The sequence below is a fragment of the Mytilus trossulus genome, unplaced genomic scaffold (genome assembly GCF_036588685.1).
Source record: "Mytilus trossulus isolate FHL-02 unplaced genomic scaffold, PNRI_Mtr1.1.1.hap1 h1tg000586l__unscaffolded, whole genome shotgun sequence".
Classification (NCBI taxonomy): domain Eukaryota; kingdom Metazoa; phylum Mollusca; class Bivalvia; order Mytilida; family Mytilidae; genus Mytilus; species Mytilus trossulus.
Genome location: NW_026963414.1, coordinates 21,213 through 34,264, shown reverse-complemented (window position 1 = coordinate 34,264; position 13,052 = coordinate 21,213). Strand labels below are relative to the sequence as shown.

The window sequence follows — 13,052 nt, the reverse complement described above, 5'->3', positions numbered from 1 at the left end:
ATTTCAAATGACGACAAATGGCGGATACCATATGATCACAGACGACCTTTCAAAGACCTAATTTAAAAAAAAAATATATATATAGCCACATGCATGTGGAAGGAGTGGAATTCTCAAGTGTATATAACTTGACGTGCATGTATTTCACTTAAAAATATTTCAACATGCAGATGGGTATTGAAAACCAAATAAATTTATGAATGATTTATTTTCTGTTTTCTTCATTCGATAGCTAAATACATTGAATATTACATCCAAATAAATTAGTAAAAAAAATATTGAACCATTATGTTTGGTAGGAATACAAAATTATACGTAAAAAAAATGTCTACAACACCCGGTATTCCCAGGCGGTCACCCATCCAAGTACTAACCGGGCTCGACGTTGCTTAACTTCGGTGATCGGACGAGAACCGGTGTTTTCAACGTGATATGGTCGTAGACACAGAAGTGTTAAATTTTTTGATATATAAGGTTGGGTAGTAGCATTTTTGACAAACATTTATATATAATAATTTTTTTGAGAAGCAAAACTTTACATTAATTATATGTTTGATAGAAATGCAAAATTATAAGAACACAAAAAAATGTCTACAACACCCGGTATTCCCAGGCGGTCACCCATCCAAGTACTAACCGGGCTCGACGTTGCTTAACTTCGGTGATCGGACGAGAACCGGTGTTTTCAACGTGATATGGTCGTAGACACAGAAGTGTTAAAATTTTTGATATATAAAGTTAGGAAGTAGCAATTTTGAACAGATCAAGAATTTGTATAAAAAAGATTTTTTTCAGGTTTAAGATAGAAGCAAAACTAAATATTTACTGCACGATCCAGAGGGGAAGATAGTAAAACTTAGCAAGTTCACATGGACTTTATAATAGAAATAAATTGCAGAGAAGAAAGAGAGATTTAGAAAATGGGACAAGCTTTATATTTTATTTGTGACTAATACCATGCAACAATTTCAGATTCTTTTTGAAAAATTTTGGTAGCCCTTAAAAGGGCTGTTTAAGCTTTAAAAGCATCATGCTTCCTTCATTTACTTCTTCTTTGGTGTCTTTGCCTTCTTTGGTTTAGCTGCAGCCTTTGTCTTCTTGGGAGATTTTGTGGCTTTCTTTGCAGATTTGGCAGCAGGTTTTGCAGCAGGTTTCTTTGCAGCTGGCTTCTTTGCTTTTGGTTTAGCTGCTTTCTTTTCACCTGCTGGTTTCTTTGCTGCAGGTTTCTTTGCGGCAGTCTTTTTGGTAGGTGTCTTTGCCTTCTTTGGCTTGGCTGCTTTAGGTTTAACTACTTTCTTTGCTGGTTTCTTAGCTGGTTTAGCTACTTCCCCAATCTTAAAGCTTCCAGAAGCGCCGGTACCCTTCGACTGTTTCAAGCTATTGCTCTTCACTCCTGATTTCAGAGCTAACTTCAAGTGAGTGTTGACTGTTTTTGCATCGCTACCAACGCTGAAGTTTGCTAAGATATACTTGAGGATGGCTTGACGGCTGGAGCCTCCACGCTCTTTCAAAGCAGATATAGCCTTTCCGACCATCTCGCTGTATTTTGGATGAGTAGCTACTTTCTTTGGTTTAGCTGCAGCTTTCTTCTTTGGTGACTTAGCTGGGGTCTTTACTACTGGTGCTGGTGCGTCAGACATTTTGCGGCTTTGGTTGTTGAACGATGTGTGCGAATGAACGACAGATTACAATGATATGCAAAAATCACTGACAGTGTGTAATTATCAAACTAACGCGGACCTCGACGAGAGCACCCTTAAACTTTCATGACAATCTAATTCAAACAGATCGACAAGAAAATCTGTGTGCTTGTTCGACAAGTTTTAATCATTTGTTTCAAATAAATTGTACTTTTTGTTATATAAATGATACACGAAAATTTTCAGCAGGAATTTATCTTTCAGAATATGTCATAAGAATTAAACAAGATACCACGAGTGAAGAAATATTTACGATTAATGTACAACTTGTCAATTTCACTCGTGCGATTCTTCATCAGAAAACGTGTTGTATTATTTCACAAAAACTAGATTGTGCCGTAAAAATGATATGAATTTGTAGTAAAATCATTTCTTTATATGTTTTTGCTTTCAGATATACACAGAAATAAAGAGACTTCCCAGAAATTTAGATTTTGCCTTCGATATGAAAGCACACAAAGATGGCAAACTTCGAAACCGGGACTTCCTTGACCGAGATGAAAGACGTTTCAAATATTCGAAGTTTTTACTGGAACTTTACAAACTATAATTATTATTTATTGTTTATTATTTGTTTTTGCTATAATGAATTTTTGCTAATTAGAATCCTTTTAGAAAAAAATGTGAATCATATAAGCCCTGGTCAAAAAGAAAGAGGCGATTTCAAATGACGACAAATGGCGGATACCATATGATCACAGACGACCTTTCAAAGACCTAATTTAAAAAAAAAATATATATATAGCCACATGCATGTGGAAGGAGTGGAATTCTCAAGTGTATATAACTTGACGTGCATGTATTTCACTTAAAAATATTTCAACATGCAGATGGGTATTGAAAACCAAATAAATTTATGAATGATTTATTTTCTGTTTTCTTCATTCGATAGCTAAATACATTGAATATTACATCCAAATAAATTAGTAAAAAAAATATTGAACCATTATGTTTGGTAGGAATACAAAATTATACGTAAAAAAAATGTCTACAACACCCGGTATTCCCAGGCGGTCACCCATCCAAGTACTAACCGGGCTCGACGTTGCTTAACTTCGGTGATCGGACGAGAACCGGTGTTTTCAACGTGATATGGTCGTAGACACAGAAGTGTTAAATTTTTTGATATATAAGGTTGGGTAGTAGCATTTTTGACAAACATTTATATATAATAATTTTTTTGAGAAGCAAAACTTTACATTAATTATATGTTTGATAGAAATGCAAAATTATAAGAACACAAAAAAATGTCTACAACACCCGGTATTCCCAGGCGGTCACCCATCCAAGTACTAACCGGGCTCGACGTTGCTTAACTTCGGTGATCGGACGAGAACCGGTGTTTTCAACGTGATATGGTCGTAGACACAGAAGTGTTAAAATTTTTGATATATAAAGTTAGGAAGTAGCAATTTTGAACAGATCAAGAATTTGTATAAAAAAGATTTTTTTCAGGTTTAAGATAGAAGCAAAACTAAATATTTACTGCACGATCCAGAGGGGAAGATAGTAAAACTTAGCAAGTTCACATGGACTTTATAATAGAAATAAATTGCAGAGAAGAAAGAGAGATTTAGAAAATGGGACAAGCTTTATATTTTATTTGTGACTAATACCATGCAACAATTTCAGATTCTTTTTGAAAAATTTTGGTAGCCCTTAAAAGGGCTGTTTAAGCTTTAAAAGCATCATGCTTCCTTCATTTACTTCTTCTTTGGTGTCTTTGCCTTCTTTGGTTTAGCTGCAGCCTTTGTCTTCTTGGGAGATTTTGTGGCTTTCTTTGCAGATTTGGCAGCAGGTTTTGCAGCAGGTTTCTTTGCAGCTGGCTTCTTTGCTTTTGGTTTAGCTGCTTTCTTTTCACCTGCTGGTTTCTTTGCTGCAGGTTTCTTTGCGGCAGTCTTTTTGGTAGGTGTCTTTGCCTTCTTTGGCTTGGCTGCTTTAGGTTTAACTACTTTCTTTGCTGGTTTCTTAGCTGGTTTAGCTACTTCCCCAATCTTAAAGCTTCCAGAAGCGCCGGTACCCTTCGACTGTTTCAAGCTATTGCTCTTCACTCCTGATTTCAGAGCTAACTTCAAGTGAGTGTTGACTGTTTTTGCATCGCTACCAACGCTGAAGTTTGCTAAGATATACTTGAGGATGGCTTGACGGCTGGAGCCTCCACGCTCTTTCAAAGCAGATATAGCCTTTCCGACCATCTCGCTGTATTTTGGATGAGTAGCTACTTTCTTTGGTTTAGCTGCAGCTTTCTTCTTTGGTGACTTAGCTGGGGTCTTTACTACTGGTGCTGGTGCGTCAGACATTTTGCGGCTTTGGTTGTTGAACGATGTGTGCGAATGAACGACAGATTACAATGATATGCAAAAATCACTGACAGTGTGTAATTATCAAACTAACGCGGACCTCGACGAGAGCACCCTTAAACTTTCATGACAATCTAATTCAAACAGATCGACAAGAAAATCTGTGTGCTTGTTCGACAAGTTTTAATCATTTGTTTCAAATAAATTGTACTTTTTGTTATATAAATGATACACGAAAATTTTCAGCAGGAATTTATCTTTCAGAATATGTCATAAGAATTAAACAAGATACCACGAGTGAAGAAATATTTACGATTAATGTACAACTTGTCAATTTCACTCGTGCGATTCTTCATCAGAAAACGTGTTGTATTATTTCACAAAAACTAGATTGTGCCGTAAAAATGATATGAATTTGTAGTAAAATCATTTCTTTATATGTTTTTGCTTTCAGATATACACAGAAATAAAGAGACTTCCCAGAAATTTAGATTTTGCCTTCGATATGAAAGCACACAAAGATGGCAAACTTCGAAACCGGGACTTCCTTGACCGAGATGAAAGACGTTTCAAATATTCGAAGTTTTTACTGGAACTTTACAAACTATAATTATTATTTATTGTTTATTATTTGTTTTTGCTATAATGAATTTTTGCTAATTAGAATCCTTTTAGAAAAAAATGTGAATCATATAAGCCCTGGTCAAAAAGAAAGAGGCGATTTCAAATGACGACAAATGGCGGATACCATATGATCACAGACGACCTTTCAAAGACCTAATTTAAAAAAAAAATATATATATAGCCACATGCATGTGGAAGGAGTGGAATTCTCAAGTGTATATAACTTGACGTGCATGTATTTCACTTAAAAATATTTCAACATGCAGATGGGTATTGAAAACCAAATAAATTTATGAATGATTTATTTTCTGTTTTCTTCATTCGATAGCTAAATACATTGAATATTACATCCAAATAAATTAGTAAAAAAAATATTGAACCATTATGTTTGGTAGGAATACAAAATTATACGTAAAAAAAATGTCTACAACACCCGGTATTCCCAGGCGGTCACCCATCCAAGTACTAACCGGGCTCGACGTTGCTTAACTTCGGTGATCGGACGAGAACCGGTGTTTTCAACGTGATATGGTCGTAGACACAGAAGTGTTAAATTTTTTGATATATAAGGTTGGGTAGTAGCATTTTTGACAAACATTTATATATAATAATTTTTTTGAGAAGCAAAACTTTACATTAATTATATGTTTGATAGAAATGCAAAATTATAAGAACACAAAAAAATGTCTACAACACCCGGTATTCCCAGGCGGTCACCCATCCAAGTACTAACCGGGCTCGACGTTGCTTAACTTCGGTGATCGGACGAGAACCGGTGTTTTCAACGTGATATGGTCGTAGACACAGAAGTGTTAAAATTTTTGATATATAAAGTTAGGAAGTAGCAATTTTGAACAGATCAAGAATTTGTATAAAAAAGATTTTTTTCAGGTTTAAGATAGAAGCAAAACTAAATATTTACTGCACGATCCAGAGGGGAAGATAGTAAAACTTAGCAAGTTCACATGGACTTTATAATAGAAATAAATTGCAGAGAAGAAAGAGAGATTTAGAAAATGGGACAAGCTTTATATTTTATTTGTGACTAATACCATGCAACAATTTCAGATTCTTTTTGAAAAATTTTGGTAGCCCTTAAAAGGGCTGTTTAAGCTTTAAAAGCATCATGCTTCCTTCATTTACTTCTTCTTTGGTGTCTTTGCCTTCTTTGGTTTAGCTGCAGCCTTTGTCTTCTTGGGAGATTTTGTGGCTTTCTTTGCAGATTTGGCAGCAGGTTTTGCAGCAGGTTTCTTTGCAGCTGGCTTCTTTGCTTTTGGTTTAGCTGCTTTCTTTTCACCTGCTGGTTTCTTTGCTGCAGGTTTCTTTGCGGCAGTCTTTTTGGTAGGTGTCTTTGCCTTCTTTGGCTTGGCTGCTTTAGGTTTAACTACTTTCTTTGCTGGTTTCTTAGCTGGTTTAGCTACTTCCCCAATCTTAAAGCTTCCAGAAGCGCCGGTACCCTTCGACTGTTTCAAGCTATTGCTCTTCACTCCTGATTTCAGAGCTAACTTCAAGTGAGTGTTGACTGTTTTTGCATCGCTACCAACGCTGAAGTTTGCTAAGATATACTTGAGGATGGCTTGACGGCTGGAGCCTCCACGCTCTTTCAAAGCAGATATAGCCTTTCCGACCATCTCGCTGTATTTTGGATGAGTAGCTACTTTCTTTGGTTTAGCTGCAGCTTTCTTCTTTGGTGACTTAGCTGGGGTCTTTACTACTGGTGCTGGTGCGTCAGACATTTTGCGGCTTTGGTTGTTGAACGATGTGTGCGAATGAACGACAGATTACAATGATATGCAAAAATCACTGACAGTGTGTAATTATCAAACTAACGCGGACCTCGACGAGAGCACCCTTAAACTTTCATGACAATCTAATTCAAACAGATCGACAAGAAAATCTGTGTGCTTGTTCGACAAGTTTTAATCATTTGTTTCAAATAAATTGTACTTTTTGTTATATAAATGATACACGAAAATTTTCAGCAGGAATTTATCTTTCAGAATATGTCATAAGAATTAAACAAGATACCACGAGTGAAGAAATATTTACGATTAATGTACAACTTGTCAATTTCACTCGTGCGATTCTTCATCAGAAAACGTGTTGTATTATTTCACAAAAACTAGATTGTGCCGTAAAAATGATATGAATTTGTAGTAAAATCATTTCTTTATATGTTTTTGCTTTCAGATATACACAGAAATAAAGAGACTTCCCAGAAATTTAGATTTTGCCTTCGATATGAAAGCACACAAAGATGGCAAACTTCGAAACCGGGACTTCCTTGACCGAGATGAAAGACGTTTCAAATATTCGAAGTTTTTACTGGAACTTTACAAACTATAATTATTATTTATTGTTTATTATTTGTTTTTGCTATAATGAATTTTTGCTAATTAGAATCCTTTTAGAAAAAAATGTGAATCATATAAGCCCTGGTCAAAAAGAAAGAGGCGATTTCAAATGACGACAAATGGCGGATACCATATGATCACAGACGACCTTTCAAAGACCTAATTTAAAAAAAAATATATATATATAGCCACATGCATGTGGAAGGAGTGGAATTCTCAAGTGTATATAACTTGACGTGCATGTATTTCACTTAAAAATATTTCAACATGCAGATGGGTATTGAAAACCAAATAAATTTATGAATGATTTATTTTCTGTTTTCTTCATTCGATAGCTAAATACATTGAATATTACATCCAAATAAATTAGTAAAAAAAATATTGAACCATTATGTTTGGTAGGAATACAAAATTATACGTAAAAAAAATGTCTACAACACCCGGTATTCCCAGGCGGTCACCCATCCAAGTACTAACCGGGCTCGACGTTGCTTAACTTCGGTGATCGGACGAGAACCGGTGTTTTCAACGTGATATGGTCGTAGACACAGAAGTGTTAAATTTTTTGATATATAAGGTTGGGTAGTAGCATTTTTGACAAACATTTATATATAATAATTTTTTTGAGAAGCAAAACTTTACATTAATTATATGTTTGATAGAAATGCAAAATTATAAGAACACAAAAAAATGTCTACAACACCCGGTATTCCCAGGCGGTCACCCATCCAAGTACTAACCGGGCTCGACGTTGCTTAACTTCGGTGATCGGACGAGAACCGGTGTTTTCAACGTGATATGGTCGTAGACACAGAAGTGTTAAAATTTTTGATATATAAAGTTAGGAAGTAGCAATTTTGAACAGATCAAGAATTTGTATAAAAAAGATTTTTTTCAGGTTTAAGATAGAAGCAAAACTAAATATTTACTGCACGATCCAGAGGGGAAGATAGTAAAACTTAGCAAGTTCACATGGACTTTATAATAGAAATAAATTGCAGAGAAGAAAGAGAGATTTAGAAAATGGGACAAGCTTTATATTTTATTTGTGACTAATACCATGCAACAATTTCAGATTCTTTTTGAAAAATTTTGGTAGCCCTTAAAAGGGCTGTTTAAGCTTTAAAAGCATCATGCTTCCTTCATTTACTTCTTCTTTGGTGTCTTTGCCTTCTTTGGTTTAGCTGCAGCCTTTGTCTTCTTGGGAGATTTTGTGGCTTTCTTTGCAGATTTGGCAGCAGGTTTTGCAGCAGGTTTCTTTGCAGCTGGCTTCTTTGCTTTTGGTTTAGCTGCTTTCTTTTCACCTGCTGGTTTCTTTGCTGCAGGTTTCTTTGCGGCAGTCTTTTTGGTAGGTGTCTTTGCCTTCTTTGGCTTGGCTGCTTTAGGTTTAACTACTTTCTTTGCTGGTTTCTTAGCTGGTTTAGCTACTTCCCCAATCTTAAAGCTTCCAGAAGCGCCGGTACCCTTCGACTGTTTCAAGCTATTGCTCTTCACTCCTGATTTCAGAGCTAACTTCAAGTGAGTGTTGACTGTTTTTGCATCGCTACCAACGCTGAAGTTTGCTAAGATATACTTGAGGATGGCTTGACGGCTGGAGCCTCCACGCTCTTTCAAAGCAGATATAGCCTTTCCGACCATCTCGCTGTATTTTGGATGAGTAGCTACTTTCTTTGGTTTAGCTGCAGCTTTCTTCTTTGGTGACTTAGCTGGGGTCTTTACTACTGGTGCTGGTGCGTCAGACATTTTGCGGCTTTGGTTGTTGAACGATGTGTGCGAATGAACGACAGATTACAATGATATGCAAAAATCACTGACAGTGTGTAATTATCAAACTAACGCGGACCTCGACGAGAGCACCCTTAAACTTTCATGACAATCTAATTCAAACAGATCGACAAGAAAATCTGTGTGCTTGTTCGACAAGTTTTAATCATTTGTTTCAAATAAATTGTACTTTTTGTTATATAAATGATACACGAAAATTTTCAGCAGGAATTTATCTTTCAGAATATGTCATAAGAATTAAACAAGATACCACGAGTGAAGAAATATTTACGATTAATGTACAACTTGTCAATTTCACTCGTGCGATTCTTCATCAGAAAACGTGTTGTATTATTTCACAAAAACTAGATTGTGCCGTAAAAATGATATGAATTTGTAGTAAAATCATTTCTTTATATGTTTTTGCTTTCAGATATACACAGAAATAAAGAGACTTCCCAGAAATTTAGATTTTGCCTTCGATATGAAAGCACACAAAGATGGCAAACTTCGAAACCGGGACTTCCTTGACCGAGATGAAAGACGTTTCAAATATTCGAAGTTTTTACTGGAACTTTACAAACTATAATTATTATTTATTGTTTATTATTTGTTTTTGCTATAATGAATTTTTGCTAATTAGAATCCTTTTAGAAAAAAATGTGAATCATATAAGCCCTGGTCAAAAAGAAAGAGGCGATTTCAAATGACGACAAATGGCGGATACCATATGATCACAGACGACCTTTCAAAGACCTAATTTAAAAAAAAAATATATATATAGCCACATGCATGTGGAAGGAGTGGAATTCTCAAGTGTATATAACTTGACGTGCATGTATTTCACTTAAAAATATTTCAACATGCAGATGGGTATTGAAAACCAAATAAATTTATGAATGATTTATTTTCTGTTTTCTTCATTCGATAGCTAAATACATTGAATATTACATCCAAATAAATTAGTAAAAAAAATATTGAACCATTATGTTTGGTAGGAATACAAAATTATACGTAAAAAAAATGTCTACAACACCCGGTATTCCCAGGCGGTCACCCATCCAAGTACTAACCGGGCTCGACGTTGCTTAACTTCGGTGATCGGACGAGAACCGGTGTTTTCAACGTGATATGGTCGTAGACACAGAAGTGTTAAATTTTTTGATATATAAGGTTGGGTAGTAGCATTTTTGACAAACATTTATATATAATAATTTTTTTGAGAAGCAAAACTTTACATTAATTATATGTTTGATAGAAATGCAAAATTATAAGAACACAAAAAAATGTCTACAACACCCGGTATTCCCAGGCGGTCACCCATCCAAGTACTAACCGGGCTCGACGTTGCTTAACTTCGGTGATCGGACGAGAACCGGTGTTTTCAACGTGATATGGTCGTAGACACAGAAGTGTTAAAATTTTTGATATATAAAGTTAGGAAGTAGCAATTTTGAACAGATCAAGAATTTGTATAAAAAAGATTTTTTTCAGGTTTAAGATAGAAGCAAAACTAAATATTTACTGCACGATCCAGAGGGGAAGATAGTAAAACTTAGCAAGTTCACATGGACTTTATAATAGAAATAAATTGCAGAGAAGAAAGAGAGATTTAGAAAATGGGACAAGCTTTATATTTTATTTGTGACTAATACCATGCAACAATTTCAGATTCTTTTTGAAAAATTTTGGTAGCCCTTAAAAGGGCTGTTTAAGCTTTAAAAGCATCATGCTTCCTTCATTTACTTCTTCTTTGGTGTCTTTGCCTTCTTTGGTTTAGCTGCAGCCTTTGTCTTCTTGGGAGATTTTGTGGCTTTCTTTGCAGATTTGGCAGCAGGTTTTGCAGCAGGTTTCTTTGCAGCTGGCTTCTTTGCTTTTGGTTTAGCTGCTTTCTTTTCACCTGCTGGTTTCTTTGCTGCAGGTTTCTTTGCGGCAGTCTTTTTGGTAGGTGTCTTTGCCTTCTTTGGCTTGGCTGCTTTAGGTTTAACTACTTTCTTTGCTGGTTTCTTAGCTGGTTTAGCTACTTCCCCAATCTTAAAGCTTCCAGAAGCGCCGGTACCCTTCGACTGTTTCAAGCTATTGCTCTTCACTCCTGATTTCAGAGCTAACTTCAAGTGAGTGTTGACTGTTTTTGCATCGCTACCAACGCTGAAGTTTGCTAAGATATACTTGAGGATGGCTTGACGGCTGGAGCCTCCACGCTCTTTCAAAGCAGATATAGCCTTTCCGACCATCTCGCTGTATTTTGGATGAGTAGCTACTTTCTTTGGTTTAGCTGCAGCTTTCTTCTTTGGTGACTTAGCTGGGGTCTTTACTACTGGTGCTGGTGCGTCAGACATTTTGCGGCTTTGGTTGTTGAACGATGTGTGCGAATGAACGACAGATTACAATGATATGCAAAATATATATGGAAGTGTTTAACGACCTTGACTGGCTTTTCAGCCCTCGCACGGTCGGCTCGGTGCCCGAAGACGATTGGTGAGCATTTAAATATTTTGTGCCGTGGGTCAGGAACGGGTAGCAAAGGACGCCGAATGGAGGCCGCCATCTTGGTTTTGGTGAGTTGTTTTTGGTTTGTTGACTATTTTGGATTTTACTTCTTCACAACGGCTGCTTTCAGGGCCAGTTTGGTCAGCTTGGCAGCCCGCTAGCCTCGATGATGGAGTACTGGTAGATGAATCGTGGACGTAGTTCTAAAGATGACAGGAAGCGTTATCAGGACCCAAGCCGTGAGGCAGGAAAATGAAGGTCGTATCACCCAACAGCCTAGGATACAGCCCTCGGACGTTAATCGGCATGACACTCCCCATAATAGACAATGGTTTTGGAGGCATGTTAACGCGGGTACGCCAACTACTACGTCTCTCTGTACGGCATGGATTGGTTTCTGTCATCTTAGTAGTATGTCGTTGACCATCTAGCAATAAACCCTCATCGAAGATAGCGGGTAAAGGAGAGCTGATGACAATCTAATTCAAACAGATCGACAAGAAAATCTGTGTGCTTGTTCGACAAGTTTTAATCATTTGTTTCAAATAAATTGTACTTTTTGTTATATAAATGATACACGAAAATTTTCAGCAGGAATTTATCTTTCAGAATATGTCATAAGAATTAAACAAGATACCACGAGTGAAGAAATATTTACGATTAATGTACAACTTGTCAATTTCACTCGTGCGATTCTTCATCAGAAAACGTGTTGTATTATTTCACAAAAACTAGATTGTGCCGTAAAAATGATATGAATTTGTAGTAAAATCATTTCTTTATATGTTTTTGCTTTCAGATATACACAGAAATAAAGAGACTTCCCAGAAATTTAGATTTTGCCTTCGATATGAAAGCACACAAAGATGGCAAACTTCGAAACCGGGACTTCCTTGACCGAGATGAAAGACGTTTCAAATATTCGAAGTTTTTACTGGAACTTTACAAACTATAATTATTATTTATTGTTTATTATTTGTTTTTGCTATAATGAATTTTTGCTAATTAGAATCCTTTTAGAAAAAAATGTGAATCATATAAGCCCTGGTCAAAAAGAAAGAGGCGATTTCAAATGACGACAAATGGCGGATACCATATGATCACAGACGACCTTTCAAAGACCTAATTTAAAAAAAAAATATATATATAGCCACATGCATGTGGAAGGAGTGGAATTCTCAAGTGTATATAACTTGACGTGCATGTATTTCACTTAAAAATATTTCAACATGCAGATGGGTATTGAAAACCAAATAAATTTATGAATGATTTATTTTCTGTTTTCTTCATTCGATAGCTAAATACATTGAATATTACATCCAAATAAATTAGTAAAAAAAATATTGAACCATTATGTTTGGTAGGAATACAAAATTATACGTAAAAAAAATGTCTACAACACCCGGTATTCCCAGGCGGTCACCCATCCAAGTACTAACCGGGCTCGACGTTGCTTAACTTCGGTGATCGGACGAGAACCGGTGTTTTCAACGTGATATGGTCGTAGACACAGAAGTGTTAAATTTTTTGATATATAAGGTTGGGTAGTAGCATTTTTGACAAACATTTATATATAATAATTTTTTTGAGAAGCAAAACTTTACATTAATTATATGTTTGATAGAAATGCAAAATTATAAGAACACAAAAAAATGTCTACAACACCCGGTATTCCCAGGCGGTCACCCATCCAAGTACTAACCGGGCTCGACGTTGCTTAACTTCGGTGATCGGACGAGAACCGGTGTTTTCAACGTGATATGGTCGTAGACACAGAAGTGTTAAAATTTTTGATATATAAAGTTAGGAAGTAGCAATTT

General features: G+C 36.0%; 5 protein-coding genes and 12 non-coding genes across 17 annotated transcripts; all 17 read right to left on the bottom strand.

Moving 5' to 3' along the window:
• Positions 1 to 325: 325 nt before the first annotated feature.
• Positions 326 to 444, bottom strand: LOC134702679 (5S ribosomal RNA). The gene has a single exon (XR_010104490.1). It is a non-coding gene; the product is annotated as a 5S ribosomal RNA (ribosomal RNA).
• Positions 445 to 588: 144 nt separating this feature from the next.
• Positions 589 to 707, bottom strand: LOC134702678 (5S ribosomal RNA). The gene has a single exon (XR_010104489.1). It is a non-coding gene; the product is annotated as a 5S ribosomal RNA (ribosomal RNA).
• Positions 708 to 1,043: 336 nt separating this feature from the next.
• On the bottom strand, positions 1,044 to 1,640 carry LOC134702638 (histone H1-delta-like). The gene has a single exon (XM_063563392.1). The coding sequence runs from the start codon at positions 1,638 to 1,640 to the stop codon at positions 1,044 to 1,046; it is 597 nt and encodes a 198-aa protein (XP_063419462.1).
• Positions 1,641 to 2,685: 1,045 nt separating this feature from the next.
• LOC134702677 (5S ribosomal RNA) lies at positions 2,686 to 2,804 on the bottom strand. Its single transcript, XR_010104488.1, has one exon. It is a non-coding gene; the product is annotated as a 5S ribosomal RNA (ribosomal RNA).
• Positions 2,805 to 2,948: 144 nt separating this feature from the next.
• Positions 2,949 to 3,067, bottom strand: LOC134702676 (5S ribosomal RNA). The gene has a single exon (XR_010104487.1). It is a non-coding gene; the product is annotated as a 5S ribosomal RNA (ribosomal RNA).
• Positions 3,068 to 3,403: 336 nt separating this feature from the next.
• On the bottom strand, positions 3,404 to 4,000 carry LOC134702642 (histone H1-delta-like). The gene has a single exon (XM_063563396.1). The coding sequence runs from the start codon at positions 3,998 to 4,000 to the stop codon at positions 3,404 to 3,406; it is 597 nt and encodes a 198-aa protein (XP_063419466.1).
• A 1,045-nt stretch (positions 4,001 to 5,045) lies between these two features.
• On the bottom strand, positions 5,046 to 5,164 carry LOC134702673 (5S ribosomal RNA). Its single transcript, XR_010104485.1, has one exon. It is a non-coding gene; the product is annotated as a 5S ribosomal RNA (ribosomal RNA).
• A 144-nt stretch (positions 5,165 to 5,308) lies between these two features.
• LOC134702672 (5S ribosomal RNA) lies at positions 5,309 to 5,427 on the bottom strand. The gene has a single exon (XR_010104484.1). It is a non-coding gene; the product is annotated as a 5S ribosomal RNA (ribosomal RNA).
• Positions 5,428 to 5,763: 336 nt separating this feature from the next.
• LOC134702641 (histone H1-delta-like) lies at positions 5,764 to 6,360 on the bottom strand. The gene has a single exon (XM_063563395.1). It carries the CDS (start codon positions 6,358 to 6,360, stop codon positions 5,764 to 5,766), a length of 597 nt encoding a protein of 198 aa, XP_063419465.1.
• A 1,046-nt stretch (positions 6,361 to 7,406) lies between these two features.
• Positions 7,407 to 7,525, bottom strand: LOC134702671 (5S ribosomal RNA). Its single transcript, XR_010104483.1, has one exon. It is a non-coding gene; the product is annotated as a 5S ribosomal RNA (ribosomal RNA).
• A 144-nt stretch (positions 7,526 to 7,669) lies between these two features.
• Positions 7,670 to 7,788, bottom strand: LOC134702670 (5S ribosomal RNA). Its single transcript, XR_010104482.1, has one exon. It is a non-coding gene; the product is annotated as a 5S ribosomal RNA (ribosomal RNA).
• A 336-nt stretch (positions 7,789 to 8,124) lies between these two features.
• On the bottom strand, positions 8,125 to 8,721 carry LOC134702640 (histone H1-delta-like). The gene has a single exon (XM_063563394.1). It carries the CDS (start codon positions 8,719 to 8,721, stop codon positions 8,125 to 8,127), a length of 597 nt encoding a protein of 198 aa, XP_063419464.1.
• A 1,045-nt stretch (positions 8,722 to 9,766) lies between these two features.
• Positions 9,767 to 9,885, bottom strand: LOC134702669 (5S ribosomal RNA). The gene has a single exon (XR_010104480.1). It is a non-coding gene; the product is annotated as a 5S ribosomal RNA (ribosomal RNA).
• Positions 9,886 to 10,029: 144 nt separating this feature from the next.
• Positions 10,030 to 10,148, bottom strand: LOC134702668 (5S ribosomal RNA). The gene has a single exon (XR_010104479.1). It is a non-coding gene; the product is annotated as a 5S ribosomal RNA (ribosomal RNA).
• A 336-nt stretch (positions 10,149 to 10,484) lies between these two features.
• LOC134702635 (histone H1-delta-like) lies at positions 10,485 to 11,081 on the bottom strand. The gene has a single exon (XM_063563390.1). It carries the CDS (start codon positions 11,079 to 11,081, stop codon positions 10,485 to 10,487), a length of 597 nt encoding a protein of 198 aa, XP_063419460.1.
• Positions 11,082 to 12,622: 1,541 nt separating this feature from the next.
• Positions 12,623 to 12,741, bottom strand: LOC134702667 (5S ribosomal RNA). Its single transcript, XR_010104478.1, has one exon. It is a non-coding gene; the product is annotated as a 5S ribosomal RNA (ribosomal RNA).
• A 144-nt stretch (positions 12,742 to 12,885) lies between these two features.
• Positions 12,886 to 13,004, bottom strand: LOC134702666 (5S ribosomal RNA). Its single transcript, XR_010104477.1, has one exon. It is a non-coding gene; the product is annotated as a 5S ribosomal RNA (ribosomal RNA).
• Positions 13,005 to 13,052: the final 48 nt, after the last annotated feature.